A 25,239-nucleotide genomic window follows, 5' to 3' on the forward strand; every position below is an offset into this window, starting at 1 on the left:
CTATTTACCTCACTAGGATTTGACTTCCACTTTTTAAAAGATGCCTTTTTATCTCACTACTTCTTTTACATGGTTGTTAAGCCACGGTGGCTCTCTTTTAGTTCTTTTACTGTGTTTTTTAATTTGGGGTATACATTTAAGTTGGGTCTCTATTATGGTGTCTTTGAAAAGTGTCCATGCAGCTTGCAGGGATTTCACTGTAGTCACTGTACCTTTTAATTTCTGTTTAACCTCCTCATTTTTGCATAGTTTTCCTTTCTGAAATGAAATGCCACAGTGTTGGGCTGTTGAGGTGTTCTTCCCACCATAGGAATGTTAATTTATTATTAAATACATTATATTATTTATGGGTATGTAGTTACTTAGTTATTTTAACAGTAGTATTATTAATGCAGCGTGGATACCAGTAACAGTACTACTCAGGGTAGATTTTATTTCTTGCAAAGACTTTTTCTGGAATTTTAGCTGTTCCTGCATTTTCCTTTTTAACTATGTTTAATTCATGTTGAAACATTTAACTCTGAATTATAGTACGTAGTTTTACAGCAAGTTTGATTTCACCAATTGATTTACTAGCTTTGGCTTTAGCATGTGCAATATGACCAATAACAGATACAATTTCTTGTCTTAATTGAATAATCTCCTTCCCTCTATCTTTTGAATTTAAGCAAACTTTTAACTGGGGAACAATTTTATGAAGTTTGATAATTCTTTTATTGGTGTAATTTGTTTTATTGGCATAATTGAAACACCATTTTTTAAAATTGTCATATTCAGTTTTGCCTAACATTTTTGCCAATAAAGTCTGTGTATTAATGGAGATGTGCAGTGTGGTGAATTAGTATTCTGGTGTGAGTAATTAAAGTTTGTTTTTTATTAACATGAGTCTGGAATTATAGTTTTTTATTTTTGCAGGTAATGTGGCATAGGCACAAGTAAAGGAGGAACGACTTCTAGCTTTAATTACATTAAAATTTGTTTTTTAACATAAATAAAAATTGAGTGTATAAAACTCATTATACTCATAAGCCAAGAAAAGAATTCTTTGCCAATGGATGTTAGTTTATTTGTTAACATAAGTTCTTATTTTTGCCTTGGCAGAACTCCCAGAAGTAATTATTACTTTTTTGCAAAAACAAAATAACGGAACAAAGGAGAAATATTTTTTCTTGAGTTAATTTTTGTTTTTAAAAACACCTTTACTTGGTTGATATATATCCATTTCAAGTTGGCTATTTATTTTAATTTGATGGGTAACAGGAGATTTGTCTGTAATTTTAAATGTACCAGTTCAGATAAATGGGTCTGAATTCCTGGGCACCTTCTTTTTCCTTTGATAGTTTAACATAAAATACTTGCTGTCCTACTTGGTGTTTCGTAGGAATACTGTTATAGTTTACTCCAGGAGCACATTTTCTATAGTTTGTTGCACAAAGGAAAAAATGTTTTAGTTTTGTTATGATAATTTGATGATAACCGGTTCTGTTCATTCCCTCTGAGGCACCTGGCATTGGCCAGTGCCAGGAAACTGGGCTAGATGGACCTTTGGTCTGACCCGGTATGGCCATGTAAAAGTAGAACCTCTGTCGGATTTAATTTTTAAGGACAGTTCTCATTTGGTAAAAATATTCACCAAAAGAGATGCTGTAGGTGCAGCACTGTAATTGGGGGCAGCACTCCACCCACTTGGTGAAAAGACAAGTTACAGTTTATTTTCCCACAGAGATGTTGGCATAGGTCTGATGTAGTTCACTTGTAGGCTTGTCCAAGGCTAACATTCCTGTTTTAGCTGCAGTGGAGCCCGAACTAGAGGTTTGGTGGGTTAGAACTTATGACATGCAGTACAGGTCTTTACATAATTTTGCACATTTTTATACAGTTTTGGTCAATAAGCAAATTGTTTTGAGGCTTCATAGGTGTCTTTGGTACCAGGAGGTCCTTTCCATACCTTATAATTATGCTATAGCATAATTTTTTGATAAGATGTTGCAACTACAAATTTATGGTGTTTGTCATCTTTGTTTTTAAAAAACAGCTCTTTTTAATGTTACATTTGGATTTTAAATTAAGCATCATTCATAGTTATGTCCAGGATCCTATTAAATACTCCATCACAGAAAACAATCTGGAACAAAACCATAACAGTAGAATTTGGACACATTTGGATTATTTAGTTGGGTTTGGACTAACTAATGTTAAGAATTATTTTTTAAAAAGGCTACACTGCCTTTCTTTAAATGATTAGCATTTGCAAAGTAGGAGCAGTGGCTTCATCAGTATATGGAGCTTGTGCTTTTTTTGCCTGACCTTGAGTCAATATTCCCACTTGGCAGTAGGGTGCCCTTTATGTAATGTACCTTCCTTGGCTAATGTGTTAGCTTTATTATTGCCCATATGATGTTGCCCATTCACATGTGAATGGCTTTTTACCTTTTTTTAAAATGGTTAATTTACGTTCCTGATCTAATTGATTTACTGCCTTGGTTAGCTGAAACAAATCAGACATATATTTAGCTTTAGCATTTTGTTACGCCAGGTGTAGAAGCTTGAGTTTGTACATAAAACCAAAGCTGACGCATTCATTTTTATGGTTGATTTTAAGTAAAAGCGAATTTGAGTTGGTCCTTTGGGACCATGTCCAGGGTCCGAAACCCTTTCACCACATCAAAAGGGGTAAAACACGTTTTTTCCCACTTAGCATGGCTAAATTTTGATTTCTACATTGCATGGGCCACCTGTTTAGGAGCTTTTATTTAGTTGTCTATAATCAGTTGTTAACCTCCATCTATGAGACTTTTTTTAGAATTGGCCACAGTGGTGCATTACGCAGAGAAGGTCGTTCTTTTGTAATTCCCATCTGCATCAGGGAATCCAAACATTTTTTTCCATGTCATTTTCTTTACCTATTTTGAAAAGTCATTTGCAGGTTCTGGGGGAGGAATTTGTTTTCTCTTCAACTTTACTCTGTATGTGAGATTGTTGAACTGGTATTTTACCAGAATTAAACAGGATTTTGTTAGTGATTTCTTTATAGAACACCAGTTCTTGCTATACAATTAGCCAGGTGTAGAGAGAATTTTGTAACCTTCTAGAATAAATCTCAAGTTTAAAGAGAGGTAGGTACAATATAACACATAAACTCCAAAAATCTGAATAAAGAGGGTAATTCTGGGAGTTCCCCAATTGTGGTGACTGGCAGGATTAAGTCCTGTCCTTCCCAGTACCTAAATTACATTTTAATAGTTTTAGACAATGGATTATGCACTAAAACAAAGGTAGGAATTAGGCTCCTTAAAATCCAAGAGATGAACAACTTCTTTAGCTAACATTGGACCAATTTTCTAGAAATGTTGCATGGATGGAAGTAACCCATAGGGTAATTTCACACGTGTCCTTTCTTAATTACCATGTTTACAGGGAAATTCTCTGCAAAAGGTGGAATTTCTATTAAAAAAAAAAAAAAGTAATCAATTACATACAATGCCTCTGGAATTGTTTGACCAGATTTTAACAGGTCTTTGGGCTTCAAGGACACAGGATTGTCTTCCAAATAGGTGAAAATCTGGGTGTGTTTTAAACCCCAAACCGTAGCTGTTTGTACCAGTATCTCTTCCTACATACGTTGGGCATGGTAGGTCTCAGACCAGAGCAGTGGGTGAATTTTGTGACCCCTACTTGGATGGGGAGCAAATTACTCCCAAAACCTGAAAATGTTGAGCTTTCCCAAATAGATTATGAAAGAAAACCCTTTCCTAACCAGGCAGAATTTTGGGTCACTTCTGTATAACTGTTGATACATTTCCTTATTTATTAAAGAATTTTTAGAAAGGAGAGAACACGTCTGAATTACTTCTGGTCAAAATACAAAAACTGCAGTTTACACGTGTTTACACATGTTTTTACTCTGAACAAATTTGTCCTTGAACAGACTGCAAGAAGGGTTGGCTGGGAGATGAGGTTGGTCAAGGGTGAGGAGGGAAAGAGGCGGAACAGGGGAGAGGTTATGGAAAAGAGGAGTGAGGAACAGTTGTGTGTAGGGGGGGAAGGGGTGTGTGTGTGTGTGTGTAGAGCGGCAAGTTTATTTGAGAAAATTCAGTTATTTCTTTTACTTTTTGTATACACTTCCCCCTCTCTGGTTGGAGAGGTAAAATTCCTCCTTCTTTGACAGTCATTTTTTTAAACTTTTATGACTGGCTTACCAAATAGACTTAAAACCATTTTTGTTTCTATAGGAAGAAAGTTTTACTTTTAATTGTAAAACCCTGTCTTTCCAATCCACTTGTGCTTTAAAGTGGATAAAGAAACTTGTCCCCAGACAAACTGTCTCTAGAACCTTTAAAAACATAAAAGGGGTGAGAGGCTTCGACCTCCTGAAAACACAACATAAAATCACAAACAAATTTAATTGAAAACTTGATTGTATTAAACTTTTGCGTGACAATGTACATTTCCTTTTCTGGAGCGGTGTATTAGGAGTCAAGGGTTTTGCAGTGGCATTGAAAACAAAGGAACTCATTAAACATTCTTCAGCTCCACAGTCTAATAGTGCTTTTAGGCTGTTATTACCTTGGATTGTTAGATTAAACAATTTTTTTTTCTGTTACCAGGTTATTTTCTTTAACTTTTTATGTACCACTATTCCCTCATAGGCATTTCTTTTGTGGAACCTGAGGTTGAGAATCAGAATTAATTTGGTTGGACTGAATTGATATATCCTGGATGGAAGTAGAGGAGGGGGATAAGGAGGAAAAAAGGGGAGCAGAGCAGGAAAAAGACCAGGTCCTGTGTTTTCCACAACAGAAATCTTTTTGTTCAGTTTGCTTATTTTAGTTAGTGCTTGATTTCCAATTTTCCCAGCTATTGGGAAGCTATGGGTGTATTTTACAGTGGAGTTGAGCAGTCTCCTTCCCTTTATTCTTTTGGTTGGTTTGCTTAGATGGTTTCACACAGCTCTCTAGCCTGCTTCAGGATTTCATTTGTTGAGTTTGTCATAGAGTTTACCTATCCAAGAAGAGGACTCTGTATTTGAGACTCTAATCCCCTGATAAAAGACACCTAAAAATTACACTGCTCATCCTGCAAAAAATAGGCTTGCCTTAAGTTCTTATACTACTTAGAAATATTTTGTCCTTCCTATTTAATATTATAAGTAAGGCTAAGATTTTGCCATACTTATTTTTAGTAAAAGTTACGGACAGGTCACAAGCAATAAACAAAAATCATGGGCGCCCATGACCTGTCTTTTACTAAAAATAGCTGTGACAGAATGAGGGATCCAGCACCCACTGCTGCTACCGCTCAGGGTGGCTGGGAGCAGCAGAGACCCCATTGCCCGCGGAGGCCAGAGCTCCAGGACTGGTGGCTGGGAGCTGCAGGGCCCTAGCCACTACTTGAAACTTCGCAGTCCCCCCTCTCTTGGTGCCAGCTGGGAGTTCTGGGGGCTGCCTCCCACAGTTGGGAGCTCCGCGTGGCAGCTGGGAACTGGGAGTCCCATGGCTGCCCCCCGTGGCTGGGAGCTGTGGGGGCCCCTGCAGCTGAAAGCTCTAGGGCCTCCTGGCTGACGGCTCCAGCCCCGTGGCCCTGACTCTGAAGCAGAAAATGTCATGGAGTTCTCTGGAAGTCACGGATTCCGTGACTTCTGTGACATAATCTTAGCCTTAATTATAAGCCATTTGTCGAGCTGTTAAGGAGCTTTTGAAGATACAATATTCTCTCCTTCAGGCAAGCAACATTAATTTAAAACTCTGCTGACACTCTGTTAAAGATGTCATCCGCTCTGTAACCTCCAGGTTACAATTTTAGGAGGATATAAAAAGGGTGACATAAATTCAAATTTTTGCTGATCTTTAACAATTTTACCTTGTTCTTGCAGCACTGTACTTTTAAAAATAACTTCCTTCTTAAATTTCTTAGCTGTCCTCTTAGTCTCACTTGAGCATTCAAAGTATTCTGCAATTTCTTTTTAGTACCAGTTATTTTCGCTTCTTTTAATTATTGCATTTTCTTTACTGATTAATTTAATTTCCAATTGCAGTTACGCTATTGATGTTTATCTCTTTCCTTTATTAAGTTTAAATAGTTTGATTCCTTGATTGCGATGTTTTGTAGCAACTCATGTTCCTGAATTGCAGTTTGATACTCCAATTCTTTTCCAAATAAAATCCTTTATTATCTCGCTTTTAAACATGTTCTTTTTAGATTCCAAATTAATATACTTTTTTTTTAATGTAGGCCCTTCTGTACCTCTTTCAGAATTTTTCTTGTAGAATTCATTTCTCCATCTCTTGCTTGTAACATCCTTTATAAGTCTGTTTGCAATGTACCCGCATTTCCTCAGAACCTGCAATGTTTTTCCCAACAAACTATTCAACTCGGGACACAAATTGTATCTGAGCTCTGTACTTCAGATTAATAAAACAGGTATTTCCAGCCAATATTGTTAAAACAGAAATTAGATGTTTCTCTTTCTTACACAACCTGTACTTTTCCAAATATGCGTAGTTCCTTTCAATTAAATCCCCTACTGCAAACTTCCTTTTATGCTTAAGCCATACCTTAAAAGAATGTATATTTCTTGGAATGATCTCATACATCCAAGTTAGAATCTCCATAATTTTTTCTAGCAAATCCTTATTCACTCCATCATCCCTTATGATAGTTAATTCATGGGGGACTGCTTCATTGGAACTAAAGCTCCTGGAATTATCTAAAGGAGTGGCACCTGGGGGCAATGGGATAAGTTCCATTACCAACATTGTTCTTTCAAGGTATCTTTTTGGAAAACATTTTAACTCACAAATACTAACAGACCCTAAACAAACAGACAGGAGATAACCAGGGCCAGAATCAAAATGCAAAAATAAAAACCGGAGATCATGGAAGGAAAAACTAGAATATAAATTAAAACACAATTAAAACAAGGCAATCAGATAACATGTCTGAAACAAAAATAAAATCCTGTAACACTGAGTGAAACAAGTGGTTTTACATGCTTTGAACTAACTTTTTATTTTTTTTACTTTTCACATTCAGTTATGAAACCATTCAGTTTGCCAAGCAATCCAGTTGCCAATTTGTATTAACTGTTTGAGATCTGAAACATTTAATGTTGTATTAATTTCAAGGATTAAAAAAGTTAAAGGTGACGAACCCTTTCACTGTTCAATATGAAAACAATGATACAAAAATCTTTTTTACAGAGACCATGGTTTACTTAATTTCTTGGCAAATAGCCAAAATCACTTACTTTACAGTTGAAAGTTTATTGATTAAACATAAGAAAACAGGAAATTAAAACAAAAGCATGTATATTGAAATTGAGTGCTTATACAAAACAAACAATTAAAACCTTTGAAGTCTCTCTCCCTTTGGAGGCAAAGTATCAGTCTGATTTTTTTTGGAACAACCTTTTTTGATTAAAAGGAAAGATTTCATTTTACTTTCAGTTCTGATGTGCAGAGGGTATTCATTTCTCCTGTCCTAACACACAGTGTACTCCTGGTGGAATTCTGCACCAAAAAGTTAAAAATTCTGTACACACTATTTTAAAATTCTGGATATTTTATTTGTCAAAATAACACAATATAATCACTCTGGTTTCAATTATTTCAGTAATTTAAATAAACTACAATACAATGGATGGAGAATGGGAATGGGGAGCACTGGAGGAAACCTCCATACCCCCTTACCTAATAGTAATGTTGCTAGGTTTGACCCTTTTATTTCTAGTTATTACTCAACAAATATATGCAGCCGTATGCTCAGTGTTACATCATGGGCCACTGAAGAGCAAGCGAGGACTGGGGAATCAAACTCACAATTTACATTGGCTACTGATCATCTCTGGAAGGGTCAGTACCAAAGAGTTCATGGAGCACAGTTTGATGGGAAATTTTTTCAGTCCAAAAATGTAAACCAGTTCTAATCACTAAAGCACCATAAGCATTTCTAAGGCCATACTGTCCTTTATACCACTCTGGCAATGTGAAGGAGCCTTAAACATTTTACACTTGTTTTATACTCCTGGGGGAATTCACAGAGACAATGGGAACAATTCACTAAGCAGGCAGGCTGCTATATTCTGCTCTACCTGAGGGGATGGAGCCTGCACCCTGCCTACCTCCTCAGAAACACCCCCAAGCCTTGCCCCTCCACACCGAGCATGCTGCAATAGTAATCACAACAGGTCTCTCCTTGGCAGAGGCTGCCCAAAGATTACCTGTGTCTCAGTCCAGAAAGTCCCTTCCCTAAACAGAAACTCAACCAAGAGAGTTGATATCCATGGCTTCTTCCTCTGGCTTAGATGCACTATTGAGACTTCTCCACACAATTCTATGTGGTCCAGCAGCATGACTTGAATTCAGGCCCAAATCTGTTTTCTCACCAATAGTGATGCAGTTTGCTGTAAATAATTTGGCTGCCTGTTTTTTTGGCTTACAGATGCACATTTCAGGTAACCCAGAGCTTTTTCTCTTGCTTGGGTCTGGGACTGAGAACTGGATTTGGCTGACCTTGAAAATATGCTCTCCTATAATTTTGGCTGCTTCTCCCTGTCCTTAATATCAGATACATTTGTCATTTCAATCCTGCTCTCCTGCATTTTCTGCTGTCCTGTAGTCCCTTTCTTCCTAACTGGAATTGTAGCATTCAGGACTTAGGAACTTATTTTTCCTTAAAGCCAGGCAAGTCAGCACTATCTTTCAGTAAGAATTCTTACCTGAATTGCCAGGGTTTCCACTCCTCCTCTCTGCAGAGACTTCTTTACCAAGCGTCTGTTAGTTTGGTTAGTTCCCCAGTTTCCTTTCCACTTGTTTATTCTCAGCCTGATCCAGACAGCTGTTTTATTGTATGTCTGCTGTTAACTTCCCAAATGCAGGGCCACATTTAACCTTGTTTTAAGCAATGGTGTATTTGCTTACAACAGGGCTGAACGTGGCCCACATACTCTATCTTCTTTTCAACTGAGGTGATAGATTTCTGCAACAAGTCCACTCTAATAGGAATGTTTTTCCTTTCAGGGAGTAGAAACAGTGAAGAAGGAAATAGACGAAAGCGTTCTGGGGCAGATGGGTCCTTACAGACGTCCTGAGCGACTTAGGAAAAGAACAGAATTTGCTGGAGAGAAGGTCAAAGAGAGAATATTTGAAGCTAATGAGTATGTATTGAATAAAGAGAGACTGTTGCCATATGTGATCTGCTGAATGTTTTCAAACTTGGGCCACAGGTTGGGAGGTGGAGACTAGAGGTGAGGTCATGCTGCAGGGATAAGGGATGGTTTGAGGGAGTGATGCTCTCTGAGCGCTGCTGGGGTGATGCATTATGGGCAGCTATCCCAGCATTCAAGCCAACACTGTGTTTAGCTTCTGACTTGAAAAAAAAAGAACAACATTCCAACCCCTTAGTCTTTCTTAATTGCAAACACAGCTGCAGCAAACACAACTCTGCTGTTTTTTTTCACTCTCCTGTCTGCCTCTCATCTGATTGTTTACAGCCAGGTACAGATGATCACAGCAAACAGGAGCTCTGTTTGTTTTGCTGCATAACAAAACAAAGAGAGTAATTTATAAAAGCATTCTGGGATACACTATATACCCTGAGGCCAATCACAGCGCTGGTGTGTGGCCACTTTGATGACAGCGCTGCAGCACCAGCACTGGAATCCTTATTCCCCATGCTCAGAGGCTTTCCAGTGCTGCAAATCGCCAGTGTAGCCATACCCTGAGTAGAAGCTGGGCAGGGATAGAAGCTCAGTGGCACTCCATTTCTATGGGTAAGAGGGGTGGGGCAGTTACTGTGATTGGTAGATTCTCCCTAATCAAGATTGCAGCCAGCTTCTGTTGGAAAGCCATATTTTATCCTCCTATAACTTTGGTTTGACCTGAAGATTGGCAAGTTTATTCTGAAGGCAAAATACAATATTTTTTGCAAAGTTGGAAGAAAATGCATCAGATGTTTGTTACTGTGCATTTAACAAAGAATATATTGCCCTGACTTGAAATTTTGATTTGGATATTCTAGTATTTTTGTCTTCCACACCTCAGACATTTGAGCAGGTCTCTATGATATTTCCTGGATGTCTCACTGTCAACATAAACTTAATGGGATCAAATCTGAACTCCTGACCTTTCTTTCCAACTCCTCTCCACTCCACCCATTCACTCAGGCTCACACAATGCGTTTTCCAGGTGTCAAATGCAGTCTGCACAGGATGCTGCACAGTGAATGGTCATCACTATCTTTCTCCTTGTCTCTAGTCTCATTAAGAGCTCAGCTGTTGATTCATTAAATACTTGCCTTTTGCTCTTCCCTAGGGAGGCGATGGGTGTGGTGCTGCACAAGGATTCCAAATGGTATCAGCAGTGGAAAGATTTCAAGGACAACAATGTGGTCTTCAATAGTAAGTGTTCCCAAGGCTTAAGGAACAGAACTTAATTTCCAGTTACCTCTGCTCTCTTACCACCTGGGCTCTGATGCCATCTGTGCAACTAGTCTTAACATAATACAAATCATGGCCATTTTTGTCATTGCTGTTGTTGTGAGGCGGTGTGAGATAGAAAGTAGGTGTAGCTGCTGACACTGCAGTTATTCCAAGCTGCTCTATCTGTGGTGGGACACACCCCGGCAGTCTTTAACAGAGATTTTCTCACTGCTCCCAGTTCTTGAAATCTGAATTCCCCACTGCGTACTTCCATCTTGTAGATGGCTGTGACCGACAGCTGTAAGAGTACTGAACTCTGAACATGGTCCTTCTAATCAGATGCACCCTGGCACTGAGGAGCGGCCAGAGCCCTGTGTACAACCTGTGAGTGGCATGAAGCCTGTGACTCGTGTAATCTGAGAGTGGGCAGACACTGGGCTTCTTTCTGACACAAAGCATATGCCACAGTATCTTGCCTGCAGCAAGCCAAGTTCTTTTTTTGAATTGGTCCCATCTGTGGGATTGTGGGCATTTCACCTCTTTTTTGGACTGTTTGTAATCCCAGTTTCCCATCAGCACCATTAGCTGTCCATGTTGCATCCTGTGCTTATTGGGTAATACATGATAATAGTCTGGCTTGTTAGTAAGGGCTGAAAGGAGTAAAGAGAGCACGCTGAAGACATAATGTTTCAATAATCAGAAATAACTGGACCAAAGAAGGCTGCCTGATGTCCAGCTTGCCCCTGTGTTTTCCAAGATAAATCACAAAATCCTTTAACCTCTCCATTGCTCTGACTGTTAAGAATTTTTCCTAATATTTAGCCTGAATATTTCCTTATCTTTTTGCTTGCTTGCTCTTTGTCCCACTCTCTTGTGAGACAGGATTCCCTTGAAAGTATTCAATGGTCGCCCTGACGATCCCCCAGAATAATCTCTGCTGGACAATACGTTTAGCTCCTTCAGACTCCCCTCATGTTACACAGATTGTGCAGTGATTGGAGATTAATTGCTTCCTTAGAATCGTAGAGTTAGAAGCAAGGGTCATCTAGTCGAACCCCCACCAAGATGCAGGATTGTCATCCTTTTCTCTAGTTTTTTCTGTATCTTTCCTGAACTGTGGGACCCAGAGCAACACACAGTATTGCAGGTGGGGTTGTACCCAGGCTATGTAGAGCAGAGCTAGTTGTTGCTCCCTTTATGTACTATATATGGTATATGTGAAGATATCATCAGATAGAAAACTAGTTTTTATAAGGAGTAAAATTCAGAGCTTAAGCCAACCATTGACTAATATGCTTTGGGAAGAAACCTCCACTGTGGGTAGGTTTTCCCATAACTACCTAATGCAGCTTCTTCTAGAACTAGCTGCTGTGAGAAAGAGAATACTGGACTAGATGGGATACTGGTCTGATGTGGTATGGCAGTTTGAATCTGTTTTTGCAGTGGGATTACACTGTCAGTTCCCTACTTTTTTAACACCTGCTTCTGTATCTATCTTGGAGACTCTGCTTTGCAGGATCTCATCTCTTCCTTCCTTCCACTAATGCCCACCCTTCTGATCTCTGGTTTCCTAAGAACACCTACAAAGAGCTTCTACAAAGAGCTGTAGCAGAGGGGTGGATATCTCCTTCATCCCAGGAGATTTATTTCTGTTTTAGGCCTTATCTTTGTCCTCGAGGTTTGGGAGTGCATTGCTGCTTAGAACCTTGTTGTCCTTGAACCACAGTAGAACCTCAGAGTTCTGAACACCTCCGGAATGGAGGTTATTCATAACTCTGAAATGTTCGTAACTCTGAACAAAATGCTGTAGTTGTTCTTTCAAAAATTTACAACTGAACATTGACTTAATACAGCTTTGAAACCTTACTGTGCAGAAGGAAAATGCTGCTTTCCTTTTCTTTTTTTAGTAGTTTACATTTAACACAGCACTGTACTGTTCGCTTTTTTTATTTTTTCCTCTTTCTCTTTTGGTCTCTGCTGTTGCCTGATTGTGCATTTCCAGTTCCAAATGAAGTGTGTGGTTGACTGGTCAGTTCGTAACTCTGGTGTTTGTAACTCTGAGGTTCTACTGTACGTTCCCAGACATAAATCATCAAGGTTTTCTCTTGGATCAGGAACCTGCTGAAAGCTGTTGGCCTAATGTTAGTATCCTGCACTACCACTGATGTGGTTTTGGATTATATTCCTGGACACTGGCTTTCTGGGTGCAAGTGGTGTGCTTTGGGGAGGGATGGAAGGCCTTGCACCAGTGCTGTAACCTGCTGGGATGATTTAGGAACACTATTTGCTGTATGATCTTTGGGCTCTGATGCTCATGCATAGGAGAAACCAATCTGTAAACGCTATGGAAAAAGATTAATGGTTAAGATAATTTATCCCTAACTGTGGGAAAGTTAATGACCAAAAAACCTCTTGTCACCGAAGTATTGAAATATGTTAAATCATATGACCGATCTGGAAAGGAGTTCATAGGTAAAGTCCAAACCCCTCAGTCAGACCTATCCAGTCTTGCACTTGAACATGCTAATTACAATTAAAGATGCACAAAAGAGTGACATGGCAAGTCAATGACGCTGATCTCTCCTTTTCTTTCAGGGTTCTTTGAAATGAAGATGAAGTATGATGAAAGCGATAATGCCTTCATTCGGGCATCCAGAGCTGTTACAGACAAAGTCACCGATTTAATAGGTACCACACCCTGGGCAGACTGCAGTATCAGCCCACTCATCACAGGCAAAGGGTTTGGACCCAGTACCATTTCATCTTTGTTGAGAAGAGTCTCTCGAGGGTTACATGAAACGTAGCTGAGACTCAGGATTAACAATGGGAGTATTAGTGCTGCTGCCCTCAGTGTATTACTAGCCTCTGGGAAAGAATTTGGGGCTTCCTGATATTTTGCATATACGTATCGTGTCTTGTGGAATGTAGCAACCAGCCACTGGCTCAGGAGTGGGCAGTAATGACAAATGGGGATAAAATTAGAACCCCAAACACGTTTAGCTCTGTCCTGGCAGAACTGACCTATGTGATAGATATGTGAAGGCTGTGTGTCTCCCTTACCTTTTGGCAACACTTGTGCCAACAAACGCTCATTGAATTGAATTGCCTTGTCAGGTGGACTGTTCTCGAAGACAGAAATGTCAGAGGTTTTGACAGAGATTCTCAAAGTGGACCCAGCTTTTGACAAGGATCGGTTTCTAAAGCAATGTGAGAACGACATAATCCCCAATGTCCTGGAGGTGAGTTAGAGGGGCAGGGACATGATGCACTTATTTCTGCCCTTAAAGTCTCTCAGAAGGCTTCCAACTCAGACTGTTTGATTTTGCTAAAGTGCTGGGTGACTGGCTTTTTGCCTCTCAAACTCAGGGTTCCAGCCCAGCTTAACTAACTGGAAGAAATGACTTAGTGTAAGGAGTGATGAATCTCAGGTCAGGAGAACCACCCCACCCAGTCTAGCAGGTTTTAGGCCCTGACCAGACTGGAAAACAAACTGCCTCTCTCCCTGAGTGACGAATGCTAAGAGCTCCAGAGGGACCTAACACAGTTAGATGAATGGGTAATATTGTATGCAGTGTTGCTGTAGCTGTGTTGGTCCCAGGTTATTAGAGACAAGGTGGGTGAAATAATATCTTTTACTGGACCAACTTCTGTTAGTGAACGAAACAAGCTTTCAGTCTTACACAGAGCTCTTCTGCAAGTCTGGATCTGAACTGGACCAGCCTGAAGAAGAGCTCTGTGTGAGCTCTAAAACTTGTCTTTCACCAACAGAAGTTTATCCAATAAAAGATACTACCTCGTTCTGGGTAGTACAACGACAGACAATATATAGTGTTGACAAGCGGGGTGGCAAAATGAATTACAGGTTTGAAAGGACTTTGTAAAGAGAAGTTGAAAAGATTGGGATTGTTTAGTTTAGAGAAGGAAAATGAGAATGGTATATATAAACCCATGGATGTTAGACCAAATAAGAATGCTATTCTTTATTTCTCATGATGTTAGAACAGGGACATGTGCAATTATAGTGCAAGAGGTGTATTTAAAACTGATAAAAGGAAATACTCCTTAACACATTTCATAGTTTGTCTGGAGCTCGCGGCCATAAGAGCTCATTGAGCCAGTTGCTTAGGATGATTCAAAAAAGGATTTGATGTTCATGGTGGTCTATTTTGAAAGCAGATCTTGTGTGGTCGCATCTGTGTGTAATAACCGATCAATTGAGTGTGTCTTAAACTGGTTAAACACATAGCTACACTATCTGTATCTGTAGTGTAGACAGAGCCGAAAACTAAGGCATATAGGAATTGTGAAACAGGATTGGACTGTCTTTTATTCTGCTTCTAACAGTGGCCAATGCTAAATGCTTCAAGGAAGTTGCAGAAATCCTTAGATGGACACTTATAGAATAGACTGCCCATGGGGAAGGGTCTTTTTAACCCCAGGTAGTAAGTTCACTTATGACTTGAAGCTTGGAGATTTATTATATTTATTGTATTGAAAGTTATCCTGCCTAATGGAACTCTGTCTGTCTAGTTCTCTCTTGAATCCAGCTAATTTCTTGGTTTCAATAATATCTTATAGGAGTAGGTGCCACAAGTTAATTATGCAATATTTAAAAAAAAAAAATATTTGCATTAGTTGGAAATGTATTATTGCCTTTCAGTTTAACAGAATGTGCCACTGTTGACTTTTTGCCATGTTGAAAATTGACCATTTGTTCCTGCTGTTTGCACCTGCTTCTGTGTTCCTGCTAAAATACATTTCCCCAAACTTGAAAATTGCCAGAAGATATTAACAGAGTTTGGTGCATGTTACCTACTTAAGCCTAAGATCTGTGATTATCTCAAGCAGTATGTATTTATAGGTACTTCTGTACTGCTCATCACCTTAGTGTCTGAAATTTCATCGCACTCCATGTTGAGGCAGGTTAGGTGAAAGGTGTTGTGGCATAATATAGGATTTAAAGAAGGTCACTTTTCAAGAGCTGATAGTTTGACAGATTTTTAAAAAGTTCCCTTGTTTGTATTGCTTATTTATTACTTCCTTTTTAGGCTATGATATCTGGAGACCTGGATGTCCTCAAAGATTGGTGCTATGAAGCAGTAAGTATAAATATTAATAATGGGTCTCTAAAGGCTGGGATTCCCCTCTGGTGTTAATTTTGGGCCTGAAATGTCCCAAGATTAGGTTCAGCATGGCCCTAACCTTGGCCAAACAGTCACCATCTCCATTATGATATTGCTGTGTGCCTTGTCCTTCCTTTCCCCAGCCCCTTCCTCATGTTTGTCCCCTTCGTTTGGTCTTCTGAGGAACAGCTACCTTGATCTTGTGTGCTATAAAATAGTAAATGTTTTCCCAGGTGTCTACTATGAGAGAATTTCAGCATTGGGTCCACTTCTTTAAACACAAATGTATGTAAACTGTATCTGATCTGTAACTTCAGCAATAGCTCCATCATCACATTTTTTTTTTAAGTTTGTGGAAGCAACCTTTGGGGATTCGTTTATTCTTGTCCTTTAAATGCTGTCTGTTTCTGCTGCCCATCCTGCTCCAGAATAATTGGGCTGTTGACAATGTACAGAAAATAGTATCCTTTTGTTAAAAAGGAAATTTAATTGCTCAACATTTTTAATGTTTTAAAGTTGCATCAATTTCCACCACAAGAGGGCTGGAAATTCACATAAACCAGATAAACTTGTGCAGGGAATCTTCTGCATTTTGAACTGGGCAGATCCTTTTCATAGGGTTTCAGTCTCTTTTGATTGTGTCTTTTATTTAGAATAAAACTATCAATACCTTGGTAAAACAGAGTGGGATGTTTAAAGCCTTGTGCAAGCATTTCAGCACTGATTTTAAGTACTTTAGTTTACTCTGTAGACCAGCCCTCTTGAAAAGTTTGTAGTGGAGGCAGCAGGCTTACCCCCATGCCTGAAATACTGAGAGGCAAGGGTTTCCTACGTGTTTTATTTTAAACTTAAAAATAAAACTAGCCAAGTTGAGAGTCAGCTGCAAAACCAGCTGAGGAAATGAATGGAGTGTCCCATTGATGGGAGAATCTAGGACATCACGGGGGAAGGTCTCAAATGCAATTGTGCAAATCACTATTTGTAGCAAACCAGCACCATTTGCTAATGTATAGAGAACAAGGGAAATAGCTATTCCCAGGGATGGTCTCAAACTCTCATGAGGTATAACAGGAAGAGAACAAATTACTCCCTCTAAAACTTTTCTGACTCTGCCTTATTTGTTGTGCTAATGATTCATCCTTTGTGAAAGTCCAGTATAATAAATTTAGTGCAGACTTCTGTGTGTATAATAACTCTAATAAACAACTGGCCAATGTTCAAATCAGGTTTGAGAATAACTAAATACCACCCACTAGCTCTCAGGGTGCAGTTCTTGGTTCAGTAAGGTTTCCCTGTCTAATCTCCCTTCAGAACCCTCTGCTTTGACTCCTGTTAGTCTAACCTCCTTACCAGTAAGCTTCTGCAGGGTATGTGCACTTTTAGGATTTGTGATGAAGATTAGAAGCTTTTCAAGGCACAGACTGTGCCTTCCTTTTTGTTTGATCTACACCTAGTATATTGCTGGAAGCAAATAGCAATTCGACATCCAGGACAACAGTTTTTGATGCATAAATAACAATGAAGCATGTGCGTCTAAAAAGGAGCCAGAAAAAACTGGGCTAATCTCCAAGTTCTGTGTACTGGGGAAATGGCTAGAAAGTTCACTTGCTTTCCAGATTGTTTCCATGTTTGCTGTCAGATCAGAACTGTAAATACTTTGGCTAGCAGGTGCTCTCAATGCTTATGTTCTATGTCATTAATTATATGCCTATTGTTATGTCCAGCTGCATGACAGAGGGAGTCCCAGACAGGGCTGGATTGTGAGGAACCTCCCCACCCCCACGAGCATTTAATGAAACAACCTGATATTTACATGAATATGGTAATCAGCATATTTGCAAAGAACCGAGATTGTTCAGTGTGTTCATTTTGATTTGTTTCTTTTGAAATGTTCACTGTAAGGAATCCTCCCTCTTCCTTTCCTTTGTCACTGATTTCCTAGGATATGAAAAGATCAAACATGTAACCAAAGTTTATATTGCTTTATTTAGACTTATAGTCAGCTTGCTCATCCAATCCAACAAGCCAAAGCAATGGGTCTCCTGTTCCACTCCAGAATTCTTGACATTGACAACATTGATGTAAGTTTCCCATTTTCTCTTCCTCCTCGGAGGTGGGTCAAATCCTGAGCACCGGCTCAGACTTGCCTTCTCACATGGGCACATTCCTATTAATATTGGCATTATGGCAGTATGTAGAGGCTTCAGCTGAGATCAGTGCTCCACTGTGCTAGGTGCTGTACATACACATAGCGAGAGACAGTTTCTACCTGAAGAGTTTATGATCTAAATTGACAAAACACACAAAGGATGGGAAGAGAATCAGTACCACACCACAGTACCTCTCATGAACTTCACTGGTAGTTTGCATGTGAAAGACCTCAGAATGTGGCCCAGTATCATTGCTTTACAGTTTATTAAATTGCCTAGAAGAGACTCCATTCCTCATGCTCCTTTTTTTTAGTTCTGTGGGATTTGGGGATGGTTTAAGGCTGCTGGTTTATGTTAGGTTTTACACGACTGCTGTCTTACTGTTCTTGGGGTTTCCATTTCTCTCAGAAAATGCTGCCTGCAGTAAAATTGCTGCAGCTTCATTTACATCTAAAATACAGTTTTATGATGCCTGGGTATTAGTGATTCCCTGGGTGTATGTAGAGGAGGTTTTCTGCTGCTTTTCAGCAAGTATTTCACACATGGTGGTGAGACTCACCCCTTCCACAGCTGCTCTAGGATTTGCCAGTAATCTTGCTAACATCAAGATGCAGAACCAGGGAGAAATGCAGTAACCAACAGAGGCTGTGGGAGAGGATCACTGAGTTTGCTTCTTAGCAGCAATATCCTGCTCTGTTAGCAGTTCCATTGTGTGAAACATCGCAGAGGGAGATCTGTTCTGACGCTTGTCATTTTCTGCTTAGCCACTGGCCCAGTGAGATAGAATTATGAGATGATGAAATGCTAAGGGAAATTAGAGAGGCTATCAAAATTAAGAACCCAATAATAGTGGGGGATTTCATTATCCCCATATTGACTGGGAACATTTCACTTCAGGACGAAATGCGGAGATAAAATTTCTTGATATTTTAAATGACTACTTCATGGAGCAGCTGGTACGGGAACCCACAAGGGGAGAGGCAACTCTAGATTTAATCCTGAGTGGAGCACAGGAGCTGGTCCAAGAGGTCCATAGCAGGACCGCTTGGAAATAGTGACCATAATACAATAGCATTCAACATCCCTGTGGTGGGAAGAACACCTCAACAGCCCAACACTGTGGCATTTAATTTCAAAAGGGGGAACTATACAAAAATGAGGGGGTTAGTTAAACAAAAATTAAAAGGTACAGTGACTAAAGTGAAATCCCTGCAAGTTGCGTGGGCCCTTTTTAAAGACACCATAATAGAGGCCCAACTTCAATGTATACCCCAAATTAAGAAACACAGTAAAAGAACTAAAAAAGAGCCATTGTGGCTTGGCTTAACCATGTAAAAGAAGCAGTGAGAGATAAAAAGACTTCCTTTAAAAGGTGGAAGTCAAATCCTAGTGAGGTAAATAGAAAGGAGCACAAACACTGCCAACTTAAGTGCAAGAGTGTAATAAGAAAAGCCAAAGAGGAGTAGGCAGCCTGCTAAACAACCAGTGGGGCCCCTTGACGATCAAAATACAAAAGGAGCGCTTAAAGACGATAAAGTCATTGCGGAGAAACTAAATGGTTTCTTTGCTTCAGTCTTCACAGCTGAGGATGTTAGGGAGATTCCCAAACCTGAGCTGGCTTTTGTAGGTGACAAATCTGAGGAACTGTCACAGATTGAAGTGTCACTAGAGGAGGTTTTGGAATTAATTGATAAACTCAACATTAACAAGTCACCGGGACCAGATGGCATTCACCGAAGAGTTCTGAAAGAACTCAAATGTGAAATTGCGGAACTATTAACTAAGGTTTGTAACCTGTCCTTTAAATCGGCTTCGGTACCCAATGATTGGAAGTTAGCTAATGTAACGCCAATATTTAAAACGGGCTCTAGGGGTGATCCCGGCAATTACAGACCGGTAAGTCTAACGTCGGTACCAGGCAAGTTAGTCGAAACAATAGTAAAGAATAAAATTGTCAGACACATAGAAAAACATAAACTGTTGAGCAATAGTCAACATGGTTTCTGTAAAGGGAAATCATGTCTTACTAATCTATTAGAGATTTGAAGGGGTCAACAAACATGTGGACAAGGGGGATCCGGTGGACATAGTGTACTTAGATTTCCAGAAAGCCTCTGACAAGGTCCCTCACCAACGGCTCTTACGTAAATTAAGCTGTCATGGGATAAAAGGGAAGGTCCTTTCATGGATTGAGAACTAGTTAAAGGACAGGGAACAAAGGGTAGGAATTAATGGTAAATTCTCAGAATGGAGAGGGGTAACTAGTGGTGTTCCCCAAAGGTCAGTCCTAGGACCAATCCTATTCAATTTATTCATAAATGATCTGGAGAAAGGGGTAAACAGTGAGGTGGCAAAGTTTGCAGATGATACTAAACTACTCAAGATAGTTGAGACCAAAGCAGATTGTGAAGAACTTCAAAAAGATCTCACAAAACTAAGTGATTGGGCAACAAAATGGCAAATGAAATTTAATGTGGATAAATGTAAAGTAATGCACATTGGAAAAAATAACCCCAACTATACATACAATATGATGGGGCCTAATTTAGCTACAACGAGTCAGGAAAAAGATCTTGGAGTCATCGTGGATAGTTCTCTGAAGATGTCCACGCAGTGTGCAGAGGCGGTCAAAAAAGCAAACAGGATGTTAGGAATCATTAAAAAGGGGATAGAGAATAAGACTGAGAATATAGTATTGCCCTTATATAAATCCATGGTACGCCCACATCTCGAATACTGCATACAGATGTGGTCTCCTCACCTCAAAAAAGATATTCTAGGACTAGAAAAGGTTCAGAAAAGGGCAACTAAAATGATTAGGGGTTTGGAGAGGGTCCCATACGAGGAAAGATTAAAGAGGCTAGGACTCTTCAGCTTGAAAAAGAGAAGACTAAGGGGGGACATGATAGAGGTATATAAAATCATGAGTGATGTTGAGAAAGTGGATAAGGAAAAGTTATTTACTTATTCCCATAATAGAAGAATTAGGGGTCACCAAATGAAATTAGTAGGCAGCAGGTTTAAAAGAAATAAAAGGAAGTTCTTCTTCACGCAGCGCACAGTCAACTTGTGGAACTCCTTACCTGAGGAGGTTGTGAAGGCTAGGACTATAACAATGTTGAAAAGGGAACTGGATAAATTCATGGTGGCTAAGTCCATAAATGGCTATTAGCTAGGATGGGTAAGAATGGTGTCCCTAGCCTCTGTTTGTCAGAGGATGGAGATGGATGGCAGGAGAGAGATCACTTGATCATTGCCTGTTAGGTTCACTTCCTCTGGGGCACCTGGCATTGGCCACTGTCGGTAGACAGATACTGGGCTAGATGGACCTTTGGTCTGACCCGGTATGGCCGTTCTTATGTTCCATAACCGCATTGGTTGGTGGGGCACCATCATTGATGAGTAATGGCAATTCTTATAAAAGAATTGTTCCCTTCCCTCTCCTTCCAAGGCCCGTATTACCATAGTAATCTGAGGGCCTCCTGGGATACCAGACTGTCCCCTTCCTTTACACCAACTCCTCTGAAATAATAGGAAACCTTTTCTGCCCTTTCTGTAACATGAGGAATTAGATATGAGTGCCAACCAAGCAGGAATCTGCCCATTACAGCTGCAATTCCCTTGATTATCTCCAGCAATGAACAATGCATTCTAATCAAATGGACTTTATTGAAGTAATAAACATTATCACTTTATTCTAAACATCTCACTTAATTTAGGAACATCCAGTATTAAGTCTGTGTCCAAGAGACATGACTTCATGGTGTGCTGAATAATAACTCCTGGGTGGGAAGTTTAGATTTTTTTTTTTCCCTCCCCCTTCTGTTGCTAAATAGAACAATGTCCCGGTAGCAGGACTGCAGTTCTGGCTGAAGAGGCACTTTGTTATGTGTCTGTTTTCAGCCATTTACAACTTCCTTGAAATATTACCCTGGGGTTGCCTTTGTTTGTTCTTCGCTCACAGGTGAATGGGCAAGGGGATATTTAATAATGTTCTCCTGTGACCTTTGAGCCAAAAGGTATTGTCAGACATTCTTCTGATACTTTTTTACACTCAGAAAACACACTTATGTTGGCATGTACAGACAGTGTTTTCAATCAGAATGGCATCTTTGCTGTGGTTGGGAAAGAACATTTAGAATGAAAATAGCAAACTGCAGCATGTCACTTCCAAAACTGAACTGTTGTGTGTGCAAAATGATTCTCCAGATAGTGTTTTATACATATATAGTGAAGTAATGTTCCGTCTGTATTTGAATATGTAATTCCCATGTACATGAGAAGAGTGAAACTTAAGACCAACACTTTCAAACATAGACATCTAAATACATATTTGAGGTATCTAGACAAACATTCTAATTTTCAAAGATGCTGAGCACCCACAGCTTCCTTTGACTTCAATGGGATTTTTTGGTGCTTAGCACCTCTCAAATAAAGACCTCTTTGTTTAAGTGCCTTAATATGGATTTAGATGTGCAACTTTAGGAATGCACGTTTCAAAATATTGACTTAGAAGCATGTAACATAACAAACTGACTGGAGACAAGTTTTTTTTTGCTAAAAACACTAAAAATTAAATGCAAAAAGCCATACTAGTACAGAATTGTGATTCAAATGTAGATGTTACATACACAGCTATACTGAAATTCAGTGCACGCACTGCGGCTTATGTTAAGACAGAAAAGGTGTGTGTATATATACATCACCATCTGCATTAGCAGAAAATGGCGGCCCAATTGAATTCCTGACCTGGCGCATGACCGTAAAGTCTGGCTTTAGACACATGGGATGAAAGTGCTTAGAGCTGAATGTTTGTCATTGAGTAGTCTGGTTCCCTGCCTCACTCCCGGCTGAGCTGCTGGGGAGGTGGCAATATGATTTATTGCTATGCTAGAAACTTAGGGCTGGTCTACGCTACAGCCTCCCTCCCACCAATATAAGTGCCCTACTACACCGACATAATAACTCCACCTCCACGAGAGGCGTAAGGCTTATGTCGGTTACTAACATCGGCTGTTGTCTGTCTTGTCACCTGCTGTGAAATTGACAAGAAAGCTGGGCAGCTAGAGCCTAGCTACCCCCCACTCCCCTGGAGAGCTGGGCCCAGGAGCCTGTGGGGCAGCTGGACTCCTGGCAGGGAGCTGCCAGCGGAGCTGAGACCAGGCTCTCTGCTCCCCACACTGCCCCTCTTAGGTCAGTGGAAGCGCTCTTGGTAAGAACGTGCACCACTGACCCAAGGAAGGTCATGTGGATGTACCCCACTGGCAGAATTCATGTGGTAGCTGTAAGTTGACCTAATATAGCTCGACTTACCTTTCTAGTGTAGACATACTCTTAGGCTCAAGTGCAACTAGGAAAGCTTCATTTGCCAGGCAGGTGAAGAGCTGAGCATAGTCTTGGCAGAGTCAGAGACTCTCCTTTTCTATCGTTGTTACTCCATAGAGCAGTGGTCCCCAACCTTTTTGGCTGGCAGGCGCCAGCCGAAGGACCACTGCGGCGGTGGAGCACCTGCCGAAAGTCGGGGGCGAAGCTTCTTGATGACATCACTTGTCGGCGGCAAGTGGCGTCAGCGAGAGGCGTCCCCACCAAAATGCCGCTGAAATTCAGCGGCATTTTGGCAAGTGCTCTCCCAGGGGCCAGGACGCAGGCGCATTAGGGCACCGCGTTGGGGACCACTGCCATAGAGCATGACAGGTGGGGCTGTGGCAGAATTCTCTGCCCTTTTGCCTGGGTGAAGTCAGCCAGTGGCTGTTTTAAGGGGAAGGACATGTACAGTGAGTCACGTGCCACATGCTGGTGGGAAGTGGCTTCTAGCAACTTGCCTTAACTTTTTTTATAAGTGCTGAAATCCAGGAAACACTGCCATAGTTCATTTGAACACACATCTTAGCACTGCCCTTTGTGTGCATTATAATGCAGTCTTTAATTAAATGATCAAATACTATGGCTTAAAAGCAGTCTGTGACTTTTACTGCTACCTTAGAGAGACATTATTTCTGAGGTAATACAATCAAGGATTTAAAGACCGAAAGTGTAGTATAAGTATTTAAAAACATGATTATAATGAAGAAACATTTCGGAACAGTGTGCTAGTACAATTGACTCAATCAATTGTACTAGCACAACTGATATAATTCAGTATAGTAGTCAGAATCAGCTTTGAAAGGGATTACAGGCTAGTGATTTACTGTGCAAGTAATAAGTCATTTTAAATTCTCCTGATGTTAACATGCAGAAAGACATCTCCACTTTCTAATAGAAACTTTTTCTCATTACAGCTTGCTATGGGGAAGATGATGGAGCAGGGACCCGTATTAATTATCACTTTCCAGGCTCAACTTGTTATGATGATTAAAAATCAGAAAGGAGAGGTGGTAGAAGGAGATCCGGTAAGTGATGCAGTCAAGGCTGATTCCTCACTCTGGCACTTTGAGTGCAGAGGTGGGGGCCTGCAAGGATTCTAGCAATAAATACTGGTCACTCCAGGCTTGTATTAAACTCCCAATATTACAGCTTTTCTCTGACCTTGGATGGATAGATGCTGCCACCATTCAAGTGCGAAACCCCTTTGAGAACCCAGGAAGGCGCACTTGGGAATTCCTTCCTGTGGGGTACCCTCAAGCCCTTTCACCTCCCACTCCCAGCCGGAGAAGAGCTGAGAGAGAACAACAAAGGAAATCAGCTGTTGCTATCAGCTAATTAAACAACATGTGCACAAACCTCTTAGGACACAAAAATCCAGTCCTGTTCTTAAAAAAGGTAAATGTTATTAAAGCAAAAAGAAAGCAAATACATCTGGAAACTCAGGCTATTGCTAGATTTAAAAAGAGCAAATAGAAGGATTAAGCATCAAGAATAGATCTTGAGGTCCAGCTTAAAGGTTACAAGCAAAACAAAAGCACCTGGGGTTAGCACAGAGGCGTCCGCAAGCCATAAAGAAATAAAAGGAGATAAACCTGATCACGTCTTCCCAGACATTTCCTGATCTGCTTACATAGCTGGGATTTCAAATGAGTAGTTTCTAGGTATACTGATGATTTTTCATGCCTGACCCCAAGCTTTTTACAGCTTAGTTTCCGCCCTGTCTCTGCTTCTCTCTGAGAATAACCACACACAGACGAAAGGGAAGTCTTGTTTCAATTTCAAAAAGTTCTAGCCTTCCCATTGGTTCTTTTGGCCAGGTGTCCACTCACTTCCTTTTACCTATGCATAGCAGTGATACTTTTTAGCCCTTTACAGGTAAAGCAAGTAGCGAACAGCTACTAAGGGGGATTTCATAGTTAACTGGCTGGCTGGGTCCATAAAAGGGAACTAGCTCCCCCCCCCCCCCACTTTCATTTATCACCGATACCCTGTACTGTGTGTGAAAAATGAAGTGCTTTGCAGTCGGTTCTAGTGAGATTGTGTGCATTCACTTTTAATCCAGTCATCACTGTGTAACACACACATCTGCCATGGAGCCTCGCTAATGTGCATTTAAGTAATCCATGCTCTCCATAATTCACCCCCACAAACACATGCCCTCTGCTTCTGAGCAGAGATGAACTAG

At 40.3% G+C, this 25,239-nt stretch overlaps 1 protein-coding gene across 1 annotated transcript in view; it reads left to right on the forward strand.

Moving 5' to 3' along the window:
- The window catches only part of TIMM44 (translocase of inner mitochondrial membrane 44), a 57,218-nt gene that overhangs the window by 23,954 nt on the left and 8,025 nt on the right, over positions 1-25,239 (forward strand). Inside the window, exons 6-12 of the mRNA XM_039515168.1 lie at positions 9,018-9,154; positions 10,311-10,396; positions 13,013-13,105; positions 13,532-13,656; positions 15,466-15,516; positions 17,532-17,621; positions 23,969-24,079. Coding sequence (XP_039371102.1) covers positions 9,018-9,154; positions 10,311-10,396; positions 13,013-13,105; positions 13,532-13,656; positions 15,466-15,516; positions 17,532-17,621; positions 23,969-24,079 — 693 coding nt within the window. The remainder of the gene's footprint in view (positions 1-9,017; positions 9,155-10,310; positions 10,397-13,012; positions 13,106-13,531; positions 13,657-15,465; positions 15,517-17,531; positions 17,622-23,968; positions 24,080-25,239) is intronic.

This window comes from Mauremys reevesii, linkage group 26 (assembly GCF_016161935.1).
Source record: "Mauremys reevesii isolate NIE-2019 linkage group 26, ASM1616193v1, whole genome shotgun sequence".
Taxonomy (NCBI): Eukaryota; Metazoa; Chordata; order Testudines; family Geoemydidae; genus Mauremys; species Mauremys reevesii.